Raw genomic sequence first — 20,656 nt, forward strand, 5'->3', positions numbered from 1 at the left:
GATTTATCTAAGTCAGCTGTCAAGATGTGGAAACCAAGGTTTATGGTCCATGCACTTTATAGCCAACTAGATGAACAGAAGTAGGATTTAGAATGAAGGCAGCAGAGAAAACAAATTTTATATTCTTTTCTCATATTTTTAAAATATAAAACTAAAGCAAAAGGAAAAAAAGCAGAAAAACTGAATCAGCTGATAAAAACCAGAAACATCCAAGCATGACACTACGGTGTGTCATGTCAGACAAAAACACACCAAAAAAGTCTTAACCGGCTGGTCTGGAAGCCCAGCCAGAAGCTGCAAAAAAACATATTCAGCGCTTCATCAGAGAAACCTTAGAACAGGCATATGTTCTCGTCAATCACAGCCATAACAAATCTGTAAACGGCAACTCTGAAACTGCAAAACGGAGATGGGGGTGTGCGTCTTTCCATTCTAACAGATTTATTGGGATACACCGTTTCCTGGACTAGTCCATTTTGACAGGCACGTGAAAGTGAACAGATGCCTAGAAGTCAGGAAAGTTATTTAGTTCTTAGTACTTTATACCTGGTTATTTCTGCTATGTACAGTGGAGGACAGGGACTGGTGTGCTACTGTCCATGGGGTTCAATTGCTAAGTCAGACATGATTTAGCAATTGAACAATTTATTTATTATTTATTTATTTATTTTATTGGATTTGTATACCGCCCTACTCCCGAAGGACTCAGGGCGGTGAACAGCCACCAAATAAAACACATAAATACAAAAATTTAAAATAGAATAATTTAGAATAGAATAGAATAGAATAGAATAGAATAGAATAGAATAGAATAATTTACACTTCCCTCACACACAGAATTCTACAGAAAATAACAATCTCGTAGCCAGGCTGTCTATGTATTTATATTTTTAATCACTTTTATTGTTTTTGCATTACATAAGCTCCTGAGACTCCCACAGAGGGAAGGTCTAACCAGTTTAAATAAATAATGCAATTAATGTCTGTTATCCGGTTACAGGTAGTCCTTGATTTACTACAGTACATTTAGTGACCGTTCAAAGTTACATCAGTGAAAAAACTGACTTATGACCATTTTTCACACTTACAAATGTTGTAGCATCCCCATGGTCATGGGATTGCCATTCGGACGCTTGACAACTGACTCACATTTGTGACGGTTGCAGTGTCCAGGAGTCATATAATTGCCTTTTGTGACCATCTGACAAGCAAAGTCAATGGGGATGCCAGATTCACTTAACAACCATGTGATTAATCACTGCAGATTCACTTAACAAATGTGGCAAGACAAATCATAAAATGGGGCAAAACTCACTTAAGCAATTTCTCACTTAGGAACAACATAAATTTTGGGCTCAATTGTGGTCGTAAATTGAGGACTACCTGTATGCTAATTTCAGAAAAATACCGTCACAACAACAAGCTCTTCTTACCCTTGTCCCACACATCGAATTCTACAGAAAATCCCAGTCTGCAGTTTGGGGCTCTCCTATATCTATGTCCATGTATGTTTTTAATCACTTTTATTATTTTTGCATTACATAAGCCCCTGAGACTCCCAGAGAGGGAAGTTATAACCAATTTAAATAAATAATTCAAATAATGGCCATTATCGAGATACAATTCTTTATACACATTATCTAGATAGTAGATACACTACTATTAGAATAACCCCAGAAAAGCTTGGAAGGGCCTCAGTAGAGGTTTTGCTCTGTCCAGTGTGGGGAGGCTTGATCAGCCTCTGATCCTCAGGGTCATCCACAGCTGCCTTATGTTGCCTGGGCTGGGCATGATGGTAGTTGTAGTCCATGTGTTTCTGAAACTTGGCAGCTGGGGAATCCTGGGAGTTGAAGTCCACCTGTCTCAAAGTTTCCAAGTTTCAGAAACACTGGTCCAATCCTCCAAGGGAAAAAAATAGGGATACCCCAGCACTTTTGGGGATCCTGAGAATTTTCTTGGAAGGGGGGGGGGAGATTCCTCCCTTGGGGTGAAAATGGACAGAGAAATAAGCTTCCACTTTGGAAGGAAGAGAGGAAAACGCCCTCACCCCACCCCACGGGCTACTCCCGCTGTCACTCCCATCCAAAAACACCAATAGAAAAAGCGTTCAGCGCCGAAGCTCCTCAAGGGCGCCTCCTGCCGTAAGGGTCCCCCACTAGCCACGCCCCCCGTCCCATCAATCTCGCCAAGAGGCGGGAGTTTCTTGCCCCCACCACCAATCGGAGCCCGGCCGTGTTTTCCCGATGGGCGTCACTCAGGATACTCTCCATGTTGGACATGGCGGCGCTTCAGGTGCGGGCCTGGGTCGAACGACGGCGGAAAACAGAGCGAGGCGGCTCGGTGCCGGCGACCTGTTGGGTTTCTCCCCTTTCTGTCAGCAGTGGGCTTCCTGCTTCCGCCTCCGCCCGGCGAGCTCCACTCCCCGCCTCTTCCGTCAACATCACGTCACGCGGAGCTTGAGCAGAAAAGAGGAGGAGAGAAGAGGCGGTTGAGGGGATTGGCCGAGGCGCATGCGCACAATGGGGGCGCCGTCTTTGGCAGCTACGGAGGCGGCCGCGGCGAGAGGCTCCTCCTCCCAGCCAAGTTTCGTTTTCCTTGATGACGTCACCGGGAAAGGAGGAGGCTGCGCCCTATCGGGAAGAAGAGGCAACTGCAGGCTTGGGCGCTTCTCAACCGGGTATAATTTAGAGACGAGCGAGTTCCCATCATCCCCTGCCAAGGAGGATCAAGATGGGATATGTAGTGTTTCTCTGCTACAGGGAAGGAGCCTTGGGCGAGCGAGGCAGGTCTGGTTCCCCTAAATCCCAGGGACTGGTCCTTCCAGATTTAGGGGAGTCCACTGATCAATGGCCGTTTGGTTAATCAGAGAAGGGGATTTTTAGTGCTCGGTCTTACAGAGGAGGCTGCACCACATCGGACTTCAGCGCCCTCCCCCACCTGCCCCCCCGTGGGGATTTGGGGAGTTTTGAAATCTGCATCTGTAGCCCATTTGGAGGAAAGCAAGCGACCCACTTCATCGCTGCCCCCAGATTGGTCTGCAGGGTCCTGGAGCAGATCGTACACCGGTGTCTCTCAAACCTCGGCGGGTTTAAGCTGGGGGGACTTCAACTCCCAGGATTGCCCAGAATTCTGGACGTTGAAGCCCACCTCTCTTTAAATTCTCGAGGTGGAGAAGCGCCGATACAGACCCCGCATCGCTAGAGACCGTTCTGCCTGACTTTAGCTCGACTGGACACAATGGGGTTTCCCCTAATTTTATTTATGGAGGTTACTTCCACGTAGCTCTTGCACAACGAATTGTCTTTTTCCCAACGAAGTAAAAGCAACGGGTTTAAAAGGGATATGCATTTTTCTTGGACGCCCTGCCTTATTTTGGTGGCCCCGATTTTTCTGTAAATAAACGAATCAATAGCAACTAGGGTGCCTATCTGTTTGTGTCAAGCGAACAACCCGTCCCGAAGAATGACTGAATGAAACTCGGGGACTCCGCCTCTTTTCTTCCACCCGCAGATTTAAATTTGAACTATTCAGAAAGCCGCGTATAGTTTTGGGCGCGTTTGGGCGAAGCATGGCGGAGTTTGCAGATTTGAACCCGGAGCAAATAGAAGAGTACAGGTATGGGGAAGGGGCGCCTCCTGATTTGCTCCTGGCAAGCCGTTTCTTTGTGCAGGGGCTTGGCAGGAGTGGGGGATCCCACATCCCTATATTCATCTTCCTTTTTTTTCCTGCTAAGAGAGTCTCCCGAAAGGTGCTTTTCTTCAAAAGGCAACTAGACTTTCTTATTTTTTTCCTTTGAAAACGAAAAGCAGCTTTGGGACAACCGTGACCAAATGATTGAGAATCTCCATAAATACTAAGGGGGTCCTTTATCAATGGGAGCTGGCTAAGATTTAAACCAGCAGAATTATTTGGGGGAAAAGAATGAGAATGTCGGTCCTGCCTCCGCTCCTGGCTTTTAAGTAAGAACGATCCTTGACTCCGGTTGGTGAGGAAAGTATAGTTTACTTAAAGGTTAAGCAGAATACAATAAACCAATAAAGTTTTTTTGGAAATGGACGCTCTGCTTATAGTCTGGCATGCAGTTACATTCTTCCTATCGGACCTTGGGATGCCAGCTCTACTCTGCGCTCACTCTCTTAGCTTTCGTTTCCCCCCCATCTCTTAGCTTTCGTTTCCCATCGTAGGCGCTCCCCCTCCTATTTTCCCCACACCAATTGTGTGAGGTGTTTTGGGCTCAGAGAGAGAGAGAGAGAACTAAGCAAAGCACAGCTTATAACCTTCGGGTCCAACCTTGGGAACTTTTTAAGTCGTGTGGACTTCAACTGCCAGAATTCCCCATCCAGGTCTGGGCACCCCTCGCTTCGAACAAGATGTGAATTTAGCCCCTATATGGACAAAGTTCCTAGACCAGTGTGCCTGAACCACTGACTGCCTTTGGTGTTTGGTGAACCAAGCCAACTGTGATTTATTCTGCAAGATATGGCTAAGCAAAGCACAGCTTGGAATAGTGATCTCCAATTCCCCATCCAGTTCTGGGCATCTCTGGCTTAAAAAAAGACGGGAATTTAGGCACTCTGAGGACAAAAGTCCTGTTGGCTCATGATGTCAGGGAAGAACCCTGACTGCATCTGTTACTTTAAAAAAGCATCTAGAGTGAGAAGGAGGTTAGGTTTGGAACTGCATCCTCAATCATTTGGAAGTAAGCCTTGTTGAAAGCTTTTGCTGAAGGTAGAGAATAATTTTGCCAAGCTGTCTTCTTGAGGCGGTGGAACACTTCAATCAGCCCTTCTCTGATAGCAGAACTCCCATCTTAGCGTCTTTATCATATCTCAGTTGCGTTTCCATTTGTGGCCACCGTGATAATTCAACACCCTGATCTTGTACAGTACACGTGCTTGATAATATAACTCCCAATCTGGTAGTCCAAAATCTCCATTATTGCAACATTTTCAGTCTAATTCTAGCTTTCTTTCTAGCGTTTTTGAAAGAAATTTCAAAATTTATTGTGTTTGGCTCATCAAAAAGGAATGGTTTGAAACAAGAAAAACAATTCCTTGTAAAATATTCCTTTTTATAGTTGCTGTTCTTCCTAACCTTGATGGTTGCACATTTTTCTTTTTCCAAGTCATTTTTTTTATTCAATAGCTTAATATAGTTACCCTCTTTTATTGTTGCACATCTTCCTGTTCGATATATTCCCAAATATTTAACTTTTTTAACTATCTGGAGATCTGTCTTTTTTGCCAATTCATTTTTTGTTAATCTGTAAGATTTTACCGATTTTACCTATTATTTTAATTTTTCTTTATTTGTTTTCAATCTTGCTACTTCCCCATATTATTCTCTTCTTTTTATTAGTTTAGGACCAGTTTGCAATGGTTCTTCTATGATGAATATCAAGTTGTCCGCAAATGCTTGTAATTTATATTTTTCCTTCTTTATTTCCATGCCTTTTATTTCTGAGTCTTCTCTAATATTTTTGTTTAATACTTCCAATGTTAATATAAATAACAATGGGGATAATGGACATCCTTGTCTTGTGCCTTTTTTTATATTAAAATTTTCTGTAAAGTCCCCATTAACTTTTGCTGTTTGTCTATAATATATTGTCGTAATCATTTTTATAAATGTCTCTCCAAAGTCCATACGATCTAACTGTTGCATCATAAATTGCCAATTTAGGTTATCGAACGCTTTGTCATCTGAGAAGACCAGTGCCATGTGTTTTTCTGAATGTATTTCTTAATATTCCAATGTATCTAAGATAATCCTTACATTGTTTTTTATTTGTCTTTTTGGTAGAAATCCATTTTGATCCGAATGAATAAATTCATTTAAAAATCTTTTTAGTCTCTCTGCCATTATTGATGTGAATATTTTATAGTCTGCATTCAGCATTGATATTGGTCTATAATTCTTTACATGTGTCCGATCTGAGTTCTTTTGGAATTAGGGTAATATTTGCTTATGTCCAAGTGTTTGGCCTCTGACATTACCTCATTACAAACCTCTAGCATACATTTATCTTGTAGGTGTTTATAAACCTCTTTTTTTTTTGTCTTTTTATCGGCTCCGTCAACTCCATCATTATTTTTCATTTAAGATTTTTAATGTTGTCATACTTTTGGTAGTTCAGCTCTTTCCAGGTATTGTGTTATATTTTTCCTTCTTTATTTCCATGCCTTTTATTTCTGAGTCTTCTCTAATATTTTTGTTTAATACTTCCAATGTTAATATAAATAACAATGGGGATAATGGACATCCTTGTCTTCTACCTTTTTTTTATATTAAAATTTTCTGTAAAGTCCCCATTAACTTTTGCTGTTTGTCTATAATATATTGTAATCATTTTTATAAATGTCTCTCCAAAGTCCATACGATCTAACTTGCATCATAAATGCATCATTACAAACCTCTAGCATACATTTATCTTGTAGGTGTTTATAAACCTCTTTTTTTTTGTCTTTTTATCGGCTCCGTCAACTCCATCATTATCTTTTCATTTAAGATTTTTAATGTTGTCATACTTTTGGTAGTTCAGCTCTTTCCAGGTATTGTGTTATTATTTTCTCTGAATTTTTTTCTGTATCATAATTTTTCATAAAATTCTTCAATTATTTTTTTTTAAATTTCATTTTGAAACTATACATCCTTTCTTGTCTTATAGTTTACTAATCAATTTCTTCTCTCTTTTTTCAGTTTGTTTTGTTTTGTTCTTTTGATTAGTTCTGCCAATTCTTCCTTTTCTATCAAGTTCAGTTTATGTTTTATTATTTCCATTTGATTTTTAAGAGTTTTCTTTTGTGGATCTCTGTACTTCTAGCTCAAGTTTTTTGAATTCTTCTCTCAACGTCATTTGATTTTTTTTTTCCTTGTTCTTTCTCAGCATGTAGGGTAGAGCTAATCCCCTGATATATGCCTTCACAGTGTCCCATACATTTTGCTGTGATGTGTCTTATTTTGTTTAAAGAAAAAATTCATTCCTTTTGCTATTGCTTGTATAAATTCTTTCTCTTTTACTATAGATTGATTCAATGTCCATGTCAGGTTTTTTTTTACTCCTTTCCATCTTAATTTTATCGGGGTTATGGTCAGCCCAAATATTGGTTTCTATCTCAATCTCCTATAAGTTTGTTCTGAATTCAGGTAACATCCATATCATATCAATCCTGGACCATGATTTATGCCTGTTTGAATAAAATGTATATTAATTTTTTTTGGGGTGGGAGGGCATTCATTTCTCTCCACATCCTGTATACAAGTTTCTTCTATCATTTTAAAAAATCTTAGGAAGTTATCTTCCTTTCCTTTTCCCCCATCTTACTATTTCTATAGTCTAGTTTTGCATCTACGATTGCATTAAAATCTCCTAGGAAATATTTTGATATTCCATTTCCAGTATCATCTTATGTAGTTTTTGGTAGAATTCTTATTATTTGGGGTGTATATTACTACCATCAGTATTTGTTTTTGGTTCATTACTATTTCCACCATTAAAATCCTCCTTCGTCTCCATAAATTTGTCTGGAATTTATTGTTTCCTTAATATAAAAAGCTGCCCCCCTTTTCTTTTGTTGTACTGATGAAAAATATAATTTCCCAATTTTTGGATATTCCAGTAGTTTAGAATGCTGTTTTTTTTATATGGGTTTCTTGGAGGCAAATTATGTCTACTGAAGAAAGTTAGCACCCACCCCTCTTAGAAGAATGAAATATTTTAGGAAATATTAAAAAGACAGAATATTATATTTCCCTGGATGAGAAATTGAGAAACATGCTCTTGGAGACAGAAACTCAGCCCCAATTTAGAGGGTATGAATAACATTCTCTCTCCACTCCATGTGTTCAGCTGCACCAGGACCATGTGCTTCATGGTTCTGCTCCATTAAACCAGCTTTCCAAGGAGCCTCCATGTTTCCAGTGTCTTTCTCCCCACTTGGAACCGAACCCAGATAGACATTTCTTTCAACACTACTTTCAATTTTTGTAATCGTGTATTTTTTTTCCTTTTGAGGGGAGAATTCAATCCGTTTATGTTCATTGGCAGCATTTCACTTTCCTTCTCCATCTCTTTTATTTATATATTGGTTTTATTCTTCTAGTTATTCTTGTCTGTCCCTGTTCTTTTGCCCTTGCTTCTTTCTCCTCAGGCAAGGTTATGTAGCTATCATAAAATTCTGTTGCCTTATTTATAGAATCTAATCTGCATCTTTTACCATCCCAATTCACTAAAATTCTCTCTGGGATCAGCCATCTTCTCTTTCAAACAATTTAGTAGTCAAAAATTGATATTGCTTGTGAGTCTCTTATCCTTCTAGGGATCTGTTTCAGAAGCACAATCTCTTTTCCTTGATATTGTAATGGGTCATCTCTTACCCTTCTCAATATTTCATCTCTTCATTTTTTCACAAATCTCACATGTACCTCCTGAAAGCCAAATCTGGCTCTAGGTTCTGCCTCAGTTTACCTTCCCAATAAGCAACTGAGTCGGAAGATCACTTATAAGTAGTTTATTAGAATCTCTCTATGAAAAAAAAGGAAGAGAGAACCTTGAGCCCCATATTCACTCCTTTTTATAGTTAACACAACAAAGAAAACCTGAGCTTGCTTCAGCTTATTTAATTTCTAATTTGATTAAATCTGGGGGACTTTTTCAAAGGACTTTGTGGAGGTGCAAAGGAAAAAAAAAAGATTTCCTTTTTTCAGAAAAGTTAATTTACGTGGCAGAATGGCTTCAAAGAAACAGGAAGGAAAGGCTGCAGGGGAGGGATCTCCCACTCACAAACCGGAACAGCAGCCCCCTCCCAGTCAGCAGAGTGAGGGAAAGGACTTTGATGTTCAAAGTTTAAAAGATTTTATTACCCAGGCTCTGGATGATAAATTTCAAAAATCACAACAGGAAATGAAGAAGGAAATTAATGAATTTAAAGAGGCAATGAAAGAGAACTATGACAAGGTGTCTGATAAATTGTCAAATGTGGTTTCTGATTTGGCAGAAACCATTACTAAAGTGGATTCCAAATTGGAAGAATTCAAATCAGAAGTTAATGTTAAAATGAAGGATACTGATTTTAAAATTGCTGATGTGGATAATAAAGTGCAGAGAGTTGAAAATGAAATTACAATGATACAGTTTCGATCCATGGAATTCGCTATTAGGCTTCGAGGAATAAAAGAGAATGATAGGCAAGATTTGAGACAGATTTGTTCTGATGCCCTGGCTGTATTGTTAAAAATTGATCCAGCAGATGTGGTCTATAAAATAGACAAAATTTACAGAGTGAACTCATGGGTGGCTAGACAAAGAAAATTGCCAAAAGATGTGGTGATATACTTTACTGACAGAAGAATAAGAAATGATATTTTGCAAAGATCCTTTCTTTCCTCTGTGCAAGTGGAGGGAGCTCAAATTGGAGTTTACAAGGAATTACCACCTAAGATGTTAAAAGATCAGGTTTATTTTAAAAGGAATTTTTCTTCCACTCTTCTCTGTTCACTTGCTACAAGCAGTGCTACAATGTAACTTATTGAAATAGCTTTGCGAAATCACTCTCCCTTTCAGCTCGTTAACGCTGGAACGGCGCCATTTTTTCAAGCCGTTTCCGCTCACTCTAGCTTTTTCCCAAATCAGAAGTTCAAAAGAGGAGAAATACTTGCAGTTTCTTGGTTTAGGGGTTGAGGTTGTTTTATAGCAAAGTTATTTTCCCATCAGTTTAAATGTTTGCTGCAGCCGGCTTGCTCTGACAGGCAGAGTCGTCCCATGCCGTCCGGAGTCTCCGCAAGTTGAAAGGGAGCAGCGCCCGTTTCCTCCCCAGTAGCAGACTTCTGGGGGTTCACAGGGGCTCGACCTGCCTCTTGCTTCACTCTTCTCCTCAAATCCTCAGGATTTTGGAGTTTTCAAGCCGCTCCCCTCACTCGGAGCGGCTCTACAGGCGGCGGGGCTGGCGGTCCTTCAAAAGCGACCGTCTTCGCTGGTGGCAGACAAACCCAGAAGTCCTCTATCTCTGGGCACCAACTAACACCTTTATAATCAATTCTGGGAGATCTTCATTATATCGGTATGTTCTGAAATTTTAAAAAATGTGCTGCTTTTTCCATCACTAAAACAATGACTGTATCATCCAGATTTTTATTTGCTTGTATCAGTCTTCAGTTTATTTCTCCCATCTTTTGTTCTGCTTCTTCTGGTTTGTCCTCTCATTTCTGTATTCTTTGCTCATTTTTTATTATCATTTGCTGAAAATTTCCTAATCTCGCATCCATATTGTGGATTTGCTCCTTCATCTCCTCCCAGTTGCCTTTCGTCTCATTGTGATTACTTTTTGTTTCCTCTTTATGTGACGTAATTGCTTCTTGGATTGATTGTAGCACAGATTGTACTTCTTTTTGCAAAGTATTATTTTTTCTTGATGCCACATTTCTTGTATTGATCTCTGATTCGATGGAATGGATGCTGCAGATTTTGGTGTGGAAGATGGTCTTTTCCCAATTTTAGTTACATTTGAATTGCTCATTTTTGTTCCACTCCTCCACTTTTTTCTCCTCAACCTATTTCTTTCATTGCTGTTTTCTTTGACTGCATCTATTGCTTTAAAAAAAAAAAAAGAGCGAGAGGGAGGCTACGTTTGGAACTGCATCCTCAATCATTTGGAAGTAAGCCTTGTTGAAAGCTTTTGCTGAAGATAGAGAATAATTTTGCCAAGCTGTCTTCTTCAGGCAGTGGAACACTTTATCAACCACCACTTCTCTGATAGTAGAACTCCCATGTCCAGGAGGAAGGAGAAAGAGAATAATATACAATCCAGGAGAAGGTGTGGACTTTTCAGATTTGCAGGCTCACATGGCTTTAATACAGGTAGTCCTCAATTTATGACCACAGTTGAGCCCAAAATTTCTGTTGCTAAACAAGACAGTTGTTAAATGAATTTTGCCCCATTTTATGACTTTTCTTGCCACATTTGTTAGCTTCCCCATTGACTTTGCTGATCAGAAGGTCGCAAACAGGGATAACATAAGCCTGAGAAACTGCAGCCATCATAAAGAAGAGTCAGTTGAAAAGCGTCCGAATTTCGATCACGTGATCATGGGAACAGCTGCAATGGTCATAAGTCTGAAAAATGTTCATGTCACTTTTTCCAATGCCATTGTAACTTTAAATGGTCAGTAAATCAAATGATGTAAGTCAAGGACTACCTGTACTAGCCTAGAAATAAGCACTACTACTACCACTCACCTCCGAATCTAAGGCATTTATGTTGCAGAAAGAGTTGGTTTTTTAATCATGGCAGCCTGGTCTACCCAAAATGGGACAGTTAACCTTAATCTTAAACACAATCTCTCCTCTGGTATAACCAACAAAGCGAGGAGAGCCTGTGGTTTAAAGGTAAATACATCTACCAATATGTAAGCAGCCCAGTTTCAAATCCCAGAACTGTATGGCTACCTGATCAAGAGCTAAATAGCTTCAATAGATCTATACTACTCTCCCTTTATTTCTTTGATTTTACAGATATGTGTCCCAAGCCAAGCAGGAGGCCCGAAGTGGGAACTTGGAAGCATCTATCCAATTGTTCCAACAGGCTCTTGAAATCCATTTCAGTGAAAAGCTGACAGTGAACATTAAAAAGTTAGCGGAAGCTCTAGCTTCTCTGGCTGTGGAGGAGGAAGAGGAGGACGAGGAGGACGATGACATTTTTGTGGATGTGTGTCAGAGTGGACTCATGCTGTACGAAAAAATGCATGATAAGCTTTTTGACTATCAGAGAGAAGGGGTTGCTTTTTTGTACAAGTTATATCGAGACAGAAGAAAGGGCTGCATCCTGGCAGATGACATGGGACTTGGGAAGACCATTCAGGTCATCGCGTTCCTCTGTGGAATGTTTGACGCAGAACTCATCTGTTCCGTGTTGCTGATTCTCCCAGTCACCCTTCTTAACAACTGGGTGAAAGAGTTTGCCAATTGGACCCCAGGCCTGCAAGTGAAAGTTTTCCATGGGACCAATAAAGATGAACGTAACAGGTCTCTGGAGCAGATCCAGAGGAGAAAGGGCGTCTTGCTCACAACCTACCACATGGTCCTCAAAAGCTGGCCGCAGCTTTCTAGCTTTGGTGGGAAAGAGTTTGTTTGGGACTATATCATTCTGGATGAAGCCCATAAAATCAAAAATCCATCTGCCAAAACAACAAAATCTGTGTATGCCATTCCTTCCAAAAACCGCATCCTTCTCACAGGGACTCCGGTTCAAAACAATCTCAAAGAACTTTGGGCTCTTTTTGATTTTGCTTGTCAAGGCTCGCTTTTGGGTACCAGCAAGACCTTTTGGATGGAATATGAGAACCCCATCACAAGAGCCAGGGCAAAAGACGCCACTCCTGGAGAGAAAGCTCTGGGACTTAAAATCTCAGAAAATCTGATGTCCATCATAAAGCCATATTTTCTGAGACGGACTAAAGATGAGCTCCAGAAGAAGAAAAAGGCTGAACTTCCAAACCATCTTCCTGAAAACCAAAGCAAAGATCTTGCTTCTATCATGCCTTCCCTTCCTCGAAAGAACGAGTTCATTATATGGGCATTCTTATCACCCATACAAGAGGAAATATATAGAAATTTTATATCTTTGGATCATATCAAGGAGCTGTTGTTGTCTACCAGGTCTCCACTGGCTGAACTCACTGTCCTGAAGAAGCTCTGTGATCACCCAAGGCTCTTGTCAAATCGAGCATGTAGTCAATTAGGCCTGGAAGCATCCGATTATAGTGAACAAGATGTTGGTGAAAATGACCTTAGTGAGCTCCCAGACATGAAGAGGAGTATTGGGCATGTTTCTGATGAGATGCTGATTCAGGAGTCTGGAAAGTTGAGCTTCCTTGTGGCGCTGCTGGAAAGACTGCAAGACGAGGGACATAGAACTCTGGTGTTCTCCCTATCGCGAAAAACGTTGGACATTATAGAGCGCGTCTTAACTCACAAAGGATTTAAGCTCATGCGCATTGATGGGACAGTGACCCAGTTGGCAGAACGAGAGAAGAGAATTGGCATGTTTCAGAAAGATGGAGACTACTCTGTGTTTTTGCTTACTACTCAAGTTGGTGGGGTTGGTTTAACGTTAACAGCTGCTAGCCGGGTGGTGATCTTTGATCCTAGCTGGAATCCAGCTATAGATGCCCAAGCTGTGGAACGAGCTTACAGGATTGGCCAAAAAGAGAATGTCATAATCTACCGGCTGATTACCTGTGGGACAGTAGAAGAGAAGATTTATAGAAGGCAAGTCTTCAAAGATTCCTTAATACGTCAAAGCACGGGCGATAAGAAAAATCCCTATCGCTATTTCACTGTGCAAGAGCTAAAGGAGTTGTTCATATTGGAAGACACACGAAGCTCGGCCACACAGTTACAACTGCAGTCCTTGCATGCCACCCAAAGAAAAACAGATACTAAGCTGGATGAACACATTGCATACCTCCACGTGCTAGATATATTTGGCATTTCTGACCATGATTTGATATACACATGTGACACAGCACATGATGAAGCCGAAAATGAAGAAGACCATAGGTACATTATACACAGAGTCCAAATAGCCCAAGAGTTGGTACAACGAGAATCTCAGGTGAATGACCAGCACATAAGAAATATCAGAAACACGACTGAAGGAACATGGGTAAGAAATGTAGACTCATCTACCCAGCCAAAAACAAAACCATCCAGGTCTTCATCAAGTGGCCCTCTTGAGCCATCCATGTCCGAAAGGACAAACCCAACAGTTGTGGCACCACCCATTCCATCCATGAAGAAATCACCAACTCCTCTTCCAATGCCTGTGGCTATCCCACCTGTATTTATTAGTCCTGTACACAGTAACGAAGTTATTGATCTTACAAGCGATGATGACAATGATGTTCTTAGTGATATGGTCAATTTGAGCTCTATAATGACCAGTCCGGTTGTTGATGACATGGGTGATGAGCAAATGCTTCAGACTATTTCTAATACGGAAGATGCTTTGCCTTCTGAGGAGAAAGAACAGCAATTTCCCAGCTTCCAAGCGTGTGAACTAAAGCCTGGGACAGGGCCTGTGTCCCCTTTTCAGACTCATCCAGTATCTAACATGGAGAACTACAGTCCTGAATCCAGCGCACTCTCTGAACTGCCTGCCCAGGATAAGGATGGTGAGCAACTGGTTTTGCATACAATCAATACGGATGTTCTGCATTTCAAAAACAAAGAGTATCAACCAACCAGACTGCAAGCAGATGAGCAAAATGAGAGTCTAAATGTTGTATCTTCTCTTCTCCAAGGTACTTCATTATCTATCGAAGGCAGTGTCAACTCTGAATCCAAAATGATCTCTTGCGATCCATCTCCAGAAACAAGAAATGAGCTTAAAGATGTCCAGATGAAACTGCTGCAGGACTCCATTGTGTACCCTTCAGATGGTGGCATGCACCAAACTCAGGCTGACATGTCACTTGATGTTCTTCATGGAGATGTCTGCGAAATTAAGGAACTAGATGCTGTGGCACCACTTGAGACCATAGTTAGCAAAATGACAGAAAGCATCACATTGCAAAAATCTGACACGAGAGAACCTACGCAATTCAAGTCTCTTGATATTTCCTCTCACTATCAGCACAGGAGAAATATCACAAACACGTCTGAAGGAGCATCGCTAAGAGATATAGAATCATCCACCCAGCCAAAAACAAAACCATCCAAGTCTTCACCAGGTGACACTCTTGGGCCATCCATGTCTGAAAGGACAAACCCAACAGTTGTGGCATCACCCATTCCATCCATGAAGAAATCTCCAACTCCCATGGTTACCCCACCTGTATTTATTAGTCCTGTCGTCAATAATGAAGTTATTGATCTTACAAGCGACGATGACAACGATGTTCTGCACTTCAAAAACAAAGACTATCAACCAATCAGAGTGCAAGCAGATGAGCAAAACGAGAGTCTAAATGTAGTATCTCCTCTTCTCCAAGCTATTTCATTATCTATCGAAGGCAGTGTCAACTCTGAATCCAAAATGATCTTTTGTGAGCCATCTCCAGAAGCAAGAAATGAGCTTAAAGATGTCCACATGAAACTGCTGCAGGACTTTGCAGAAAAAGACATGTCATTAAAGGAGACAGTAAACGAAGGATTCCAGCTGAGGTTGGTTAGCTACTGTAGCTCTGCAACTGAATCAATTGGGAGAGAACATGGGAGTCACAGAAGCCTCCAGACTAGCAATGGTGCAGAGGGCTCTGTGGTCATGGACGATTCCAACGGTCCATGTGATATTAGAGGCAGTTTTGGGCTGTGGAAAAAGAAGCGTCCTGCAATTATAGTTTCGGATGAGGAAGAGGAAAATGATGAATTAATAGATGAACTGGATGAGGACAAGCCAGAGGGAATTTGTATGTCCACGCCAAAGACCAACAGGCCAATGGCTGCGATGTATTTTTCTCCAAGGGTCAAATTGAGTGGAAGAAGATCAACAGCTTCTCGTCGATCCCTCTTCGATCTGGTCTTGGAAAAAGTGGAGGGTGCAGCCGAAGAAGCAGGAAGTAAAGATCTCCAGATGAAACTGCTGCAAGACTCAATTGTGTATCCTGATGATGACATGCACCAAACTCAGGCTGACATGTCACTTGGTTGTCTTCATGTAGATGCCTGCGCAATTAAGGAACTAGATGCTGTGGCACCACAGGAGACCATGCTTAGCAAAATGACAGAAAGCATCACATTGCAGAAGTCTGATGTGAGAGAAACTGCACAGTTCAAGTCTCTTGATATTTCCTGTCAGCAGATGAGAAATACCAGAAACACGACTGAAGGAACATGGGTAAGAGATATAGACTCATCTACCCAGCCAAAAACAAAACCATCCAGGTCTTCATCAGGTGGCCCTCTGGGGCCATCCATGTCCGAAAGGACAAACCCAACAGTTGTGGCATCACCCATTCCATCCATGAAGAAATCACCAACTCCTCTTCCAATGCCTGTGGCTATCCCACCTGTATTTATTAGTCCTGTACTCAGTAACAAAGTTATTGATCTTACAAGCGACGATGACAACGATGTTGTTAGTGATATGGTCAATTTGAGCTCTATAATGACCAGTCTGGTTCTTGAAGACATGGATGTTGAGCAAATACTTCAGATTATTTCTAATATGGAAGATGCTTTGCCTTCTGAGGAGAAAGAACAGCAATTTCCCAGCTTCCAAGCGTGTGAACTAAAGCCTGGGACAGGTCTTGTATCCCCTTTTCAGACTCATTCAATATCTAACAAGGAGGACTACGGTCCTGAATCCAGTGCAATCTCTGAACTGCCTGCCCAGGGTAAGGATGATGAGCAACTGGTTTTGCATACAATCAATACGGAAGTTCTGCACTTCAAAAACAAAGAATATCAACCAATCAGACTGCAAGCAGATGAGCAAAACGAGAGTCTAAATGTAGTATCTCCTCTTCTCCAAGCTATTTCGTTATCTATCGAAGGCAGTGTCAACTCTGAATCCAAAATGATCTTTTGTGAGCCATCTCCAGAAGCAAGAAATGAGCTTAAAGATGTCCACATGAAACTGCTGCAGGACTTTGCAGAAAAAGACATGTCATTAAAGGAGACAGTAAATGAAGGATTCCAGCTGAGGTTGGTTAGCTACTGTAGCTCTGCAACTGAATCAATTGGGAGAGAACATGGGAGTCACAGAAGCCTCCAGACTAGCAATGGTGCAGAGGGCTCTGTGGTCATGGACGATTCCAACGGTCCATGTGATAGTAGAGACAGTTTTGGGCTGTGGAAAAAGAAGCGTCCTGCAATTATTGTTTCGGATGAGGAAGAGGAAAATGATGAATTAATAGATGAACTGGATGAGGACAAGCCAGAGGGAATTTGTATGTCCACGCCAAAGACCAACAGGCCAATGGCTGCGATTTATTTTTCTCCAAGGGTCAAATTGAGTGGAAGAAGATCAACAGCTTCTCGTCGATCCCTCTTCGATCTGGTCTTGGAAAAAGTGGAGGGTGCAGCCGAAGAAGCAGGAAGTAAAGATGTCCAGATGAAACTGCTGCAAGACACAATTGCGTATCCTGATGATGACATGCACCAAACTCAGGCTGAGATGTCACTTGATGTTCTTCCAATCACTCATGGAGATGCCTGCAAAATTAAGGAACTAGATGCTGTGGCACCACAGGAGACCATGCTTAGCAAAATATCAGAAAACAGCGTGCTGCAGAAATCTGACTTGAGAGAAACTGCGCAGTTCAAGTCTCTTGGTATTTTCTCTCAGCAGATGAGAAATATCAGAAACACGACTGAAGGACCATGGGAAAGAGATAGAGACTCATCCACCCAGCCAAAAACAAAACCATCCAAGTCTTCATCAGATAATCCCTCTTGGGCCATCCATGTCTGAAAGGACAAACCCAACAGTTGTGGCATCACCCATTCCATCCATGAAGAAATCACCAACTCCTCTTCCAACGCCTGTGTTTAACCCACCTGTATTTATTAGTCCTGTACACAGTAACAAAGTTATTGATCTTACAAGCGATGATGGCAATGACGTTCTTAGTGGTATGGTCAATTTGAGCTCTAAAATGACCAGTCTGGTTGTTGATGACATGGGTGATGAGCAAATGCTTCAGACTATTTCTAATACGGAAGATGCTTTGCCTTCTGAGGAGAAAGAACAGCAATTTCCCAGCTTCCAAGCGTGTGAACTAAAGCCTGGGACAGGTCTTGTGTCCCCTTTTCAGACTCATTCAGTATCTAACAAGGAGGACTACAGTCCTGAATCCAGCGCAATCTCTGCACTGCCTGCCCAGGATAAGGATGATGAGCAACTCGTTTTGCATGCAATCAATACGGATGTTCTGCATTTCAAAAACAAAGAGTATCAACCAACCAGACTGCAAGCAGATGAGCAAAATGAGAGCCTAAATGTTGTATCTTCTCTTCTCCAAGCTATTTCATTATCTATCGAAGGCAGCCTTAACTCTGAATCCAAAATGATCTCTTGCGATCCATCTCCAGAAGCAAGAAATGAGCTTAAAGATGTCCACATGAAACTGCTGCAGGACTTCGCAGAAAAAGACATGTCATTAAAGGAGACAGTAAATGAAGGATTCCAGCTGAGGTTGGTTAGCTACTGTAGCTCCGCAACTGAATCAATTGGGAGAGAACATGGGAGTCACAGAAGCCTCCAGACTAGCAATGGTGCAGAGGACTCTGTGGTCATGGACGATTCCAACGGGCCATTTGATAGTAGAGACAGTTTTGGGCTGGGGAAAAAGAAGTGTCCTGCAATTATTGTTTCGGATGAGGAAGAGGAAAATGATGAATTAATAGATGAACTGGATGAGGATAGGCCAGAGGGAATTTGTATGTCCACGCCAAAGACCAACAGGCCAATGGCTGCGATTTATTTTTCTCCAAGGGTCAAATTGAGTGGAAGAAGATCAACAGCTTCTCGTCGATCCCTCTTCGATCTGGTCTTGGAAAAAGTGGAGGGTGCAGCCGAAGAAGCAGGAAGTAAAGATGTCCAGATGAAACTGCTGCAAGACACAATTGCGTATCCTGATGATGACATGCACCAAACTCAGGCTGAGATGTCACTTGATGTTCTTCCAATCACTCATGGAGATGCCTGCAAAATTAAGGAACTAGATGCTGTGGCACCACAGGAGACCATGCTTAGCAAAATGTCAGAAAACAGCGTGCTGCAGAAATCTGACTTGAGAGAAACTGCGCAGTTCAAGTCTCTTGGTATTTCCTCTCAGCAGATGAGAAATATCAGAAACACGACTGAAGGACCATGGGAAAGAGATAGAGACTCATCCACCCAGCCAAAAACAAAACCATTCAAGTCTTCATCAGATAAGCCCTCTTGGGCCATCCATGTCCGAAAGGACAAACCCAACAGTTGTGGCATCACCCATTCCATCCATGAAGAAATCACCAACTCCTCTTCCAACGCCTGTGTTTAACCCACCTGTATTTATTAGTCCTGTACACAGTAACAAAGTTATTGATCTTACAAGCGATGATGGCAATGACGTTCTTAGTGGTATGGTCAATTTGAGCTCTAAAATGACCAGTCTGGTTGTTGATGACATGGGTGATGAGCAAATGCTTCAGACTATTTCTAATACGGAAGATGCTTTGCCTTCTGAGGAGAAAGAACAGCAATTTCCCAGCTTCCAAGCGTGTGAACTAAAGCCTGGGACAGGTCTTGTGTCCCCTTTTCAGACTCATTCAGTATCTAACAAGGAGGACTACAGTCCTGAATCCAGCGCAATCTCTGAACTGCCTGCCTAGAATAAGGATGATGAGCAACTGGTTTTGCATACAATCAATACGGATGTTCTGCAGTTTAAAAACAAAGAATATCAACCAATCAGACTACAAGCAGATGAGCAAAACGAGAGTCTAAATGTTGTATCTCCTCTTCTCCAAGCTATTTCATTATCTCTCGAAGGCAGTGTCAACTCTGAATCCAAAATGATCTTTTGTGAACCATCTCCAGAAGCAAGAAATGAGCTTAAAGATGTCCACATGAAACTGCTGCAGGACTTTGCAGAAAAAGACATGTCATTAAAGGAGACAGTAAACAAAGGATTCCAGCTGAGGTTGGTTAGCTACTGTAGCTCTGCAACTGAATCAATTGGGAGAGAACATGGGAGTCACAGAAGCCTCCAGACTAGCAATGGTGCAGAGGGCTCTGTGGTCATGGACGATCCCAACGGTCCATGTGATAGTAGAGGCAGTTTTGGGCTGTGGAAAAAGAAGCGTCCTGCAATTATTGTTTCGGATGAGGAAGAGGAAAATGATGAATTAATAGATGAACTGGATGAGGACAAACCAGAGGGAATTTGTATGTCCACGCCAAAGACCAACAGGCCAATGGCTGCGATTTATTTTTCTCCAAGGGTCAAATTGAGAGGAAGAAGATCAACAGCTTCTCGTCGATCCCTCTTCGATCTGGTCTTAGAAGAAGTGGAGGGTGCAGCCGAAGAATCAGGAACTGCCAGCAATGTATCTAATGATGCTCATCATGAGTTTGAAGACGAGCTAACCCAAAGTTACATTGAGCAAATGTCAGAGGAAGCGGAAGAGGAGCCATCAGGAGAAACACTGGATTCTGCGAGAGAATCTAGCCATTTTCATGATACAGACTCTTCAAGAGATGAATCTTTTCCCTGAAGTCGCAATATAGGGGAAATCTGATCTTTCTGAAAAAAGAAAGCCCTTAGGTTACTGTGCTTGAGTTGAATGTTTGCTCTGAAGACTTATTGCTACGGTTGGATTTTGTTTTGGAGAGCCAGCTGCTGAAAATTAAATATACAATATATTCCGGTCTATTTTAGCAGACTCTTTTAGTTCTTTTTTTTTTTTTAATTTGATTTATATGCCGCCCTTCTCCGGAGACTCAGGGCGGCTTACAATGCGTTAAGCAATAGCCTTCATACTTTAGTATATTTATACAAAGTCAGCTTATTGCCCCTACAAACTGGGTCCTCAATTTACCTACCTTAGAAAGGATGGAAGGCTTAGTCAACCTTGAGCCTGAGGAGATTCGAACTTATAGTAATTGCAGACAGCTGGTGTTAATCACAATGCTATTAGTCTGCTGAGCCACTAGGCCCAGATTATTATGCA

The 20,656-nt window shown here is 41.5% G+C and overlaps 2 protein-coding genes across 2 annotated transcripts in view; one reads left to right on the forward strand and one right to left on the reverse strand.

The window, feature by feature from the left end:
- The window catches only part of CHMP1B (charged multivesicular body protein 1B), a 32,428-nt gene extending 29,930 nt beyond the window's left edge, over nucleotides 1-2,498 (reverse strand). Inside the window, exon 1 of the mRNA XM_070951947.1 lies at nucleotides 2,264-2,498. Coding sequence (XP_070808048.1) covers nucleotides 2,264-2,279 — 16 coding nt within the window. The 5' untranslated portion in view covers nucleotides 2,280-2,498. The remainder of the gene's footprint in view (nucleotides 1-2,263) is intronic.
- Nucleotides 2,499-11,705: 9,207 nt separating this feature from the next.
- LOC139322783 (DNA excision repair protein ERCC-6-like) lies at nucleotides 11,706-20,326 on the forward strand. The gene is made up of 4 exons (XM_070952006.1): nucleotides 11,706-14,893; nucleotides 17,556-18,047; nucleotides 18,531-18,812; nucleotides 19,564-20,326. The coding sequence occupies exons 1-4, from the start codon at nucleotides 11,721-11,723 to the stop codon at nucleotides 20,198-20,200; spliced, it is 4,584 nt and encodes a 1,527-aa protein (XP_070808107.1). The 5' UTR covers nucleotides 11,706-11,720; the 3' UTR covers nucleotides 20,201-20,326.
- The last annotated feature ends 330 nt before the right edge of the window (nucleotides 20,327-20,656 follow it).

Source organism: Pituophis catenifer, unplaced genomic scaffold (assembly GCF_029215685.1).
Source record: "Pituophis catenifer annectens isolate HBS135680 unplaced genomic scaffold, rPitCat1.0.hap2 SCAF_11, whole genome shotgun sequence".
NCBI lineage: Eukaryota > Metazoa > Chordata > Lepidosauria > Squamata > Colubridae > Pituophis > Pituophis catenifer.

What these genes read in the sequence shown, in the direction of transcription:
- LOC139322783 (XM_070952006.1), top strand. Translation starts at nt 11,721, where the DNA reads ATGCTGTACGAAAAAATGCATGATAAGCTTTTTGACTATCAGAGAGAA. An exon ending in ACAAGCGACGATGACAACGA is followed by an intron (nt 14,894 to 17,555) that starts TGTTCTGCACTT and finishes AAGCGATGATGG; the next exon opens with CAATGACGTTCTTAGTGGTA. An exon ending in CCAGAAGCAAGAAATGAGCT is followed by an intron (nt 18,048 to 18,530) that starts TAAAGATGTCCA and finishes AGAAGCAGGAAG; the next exon opens with TAAAGATGTCCAGATGAAAC.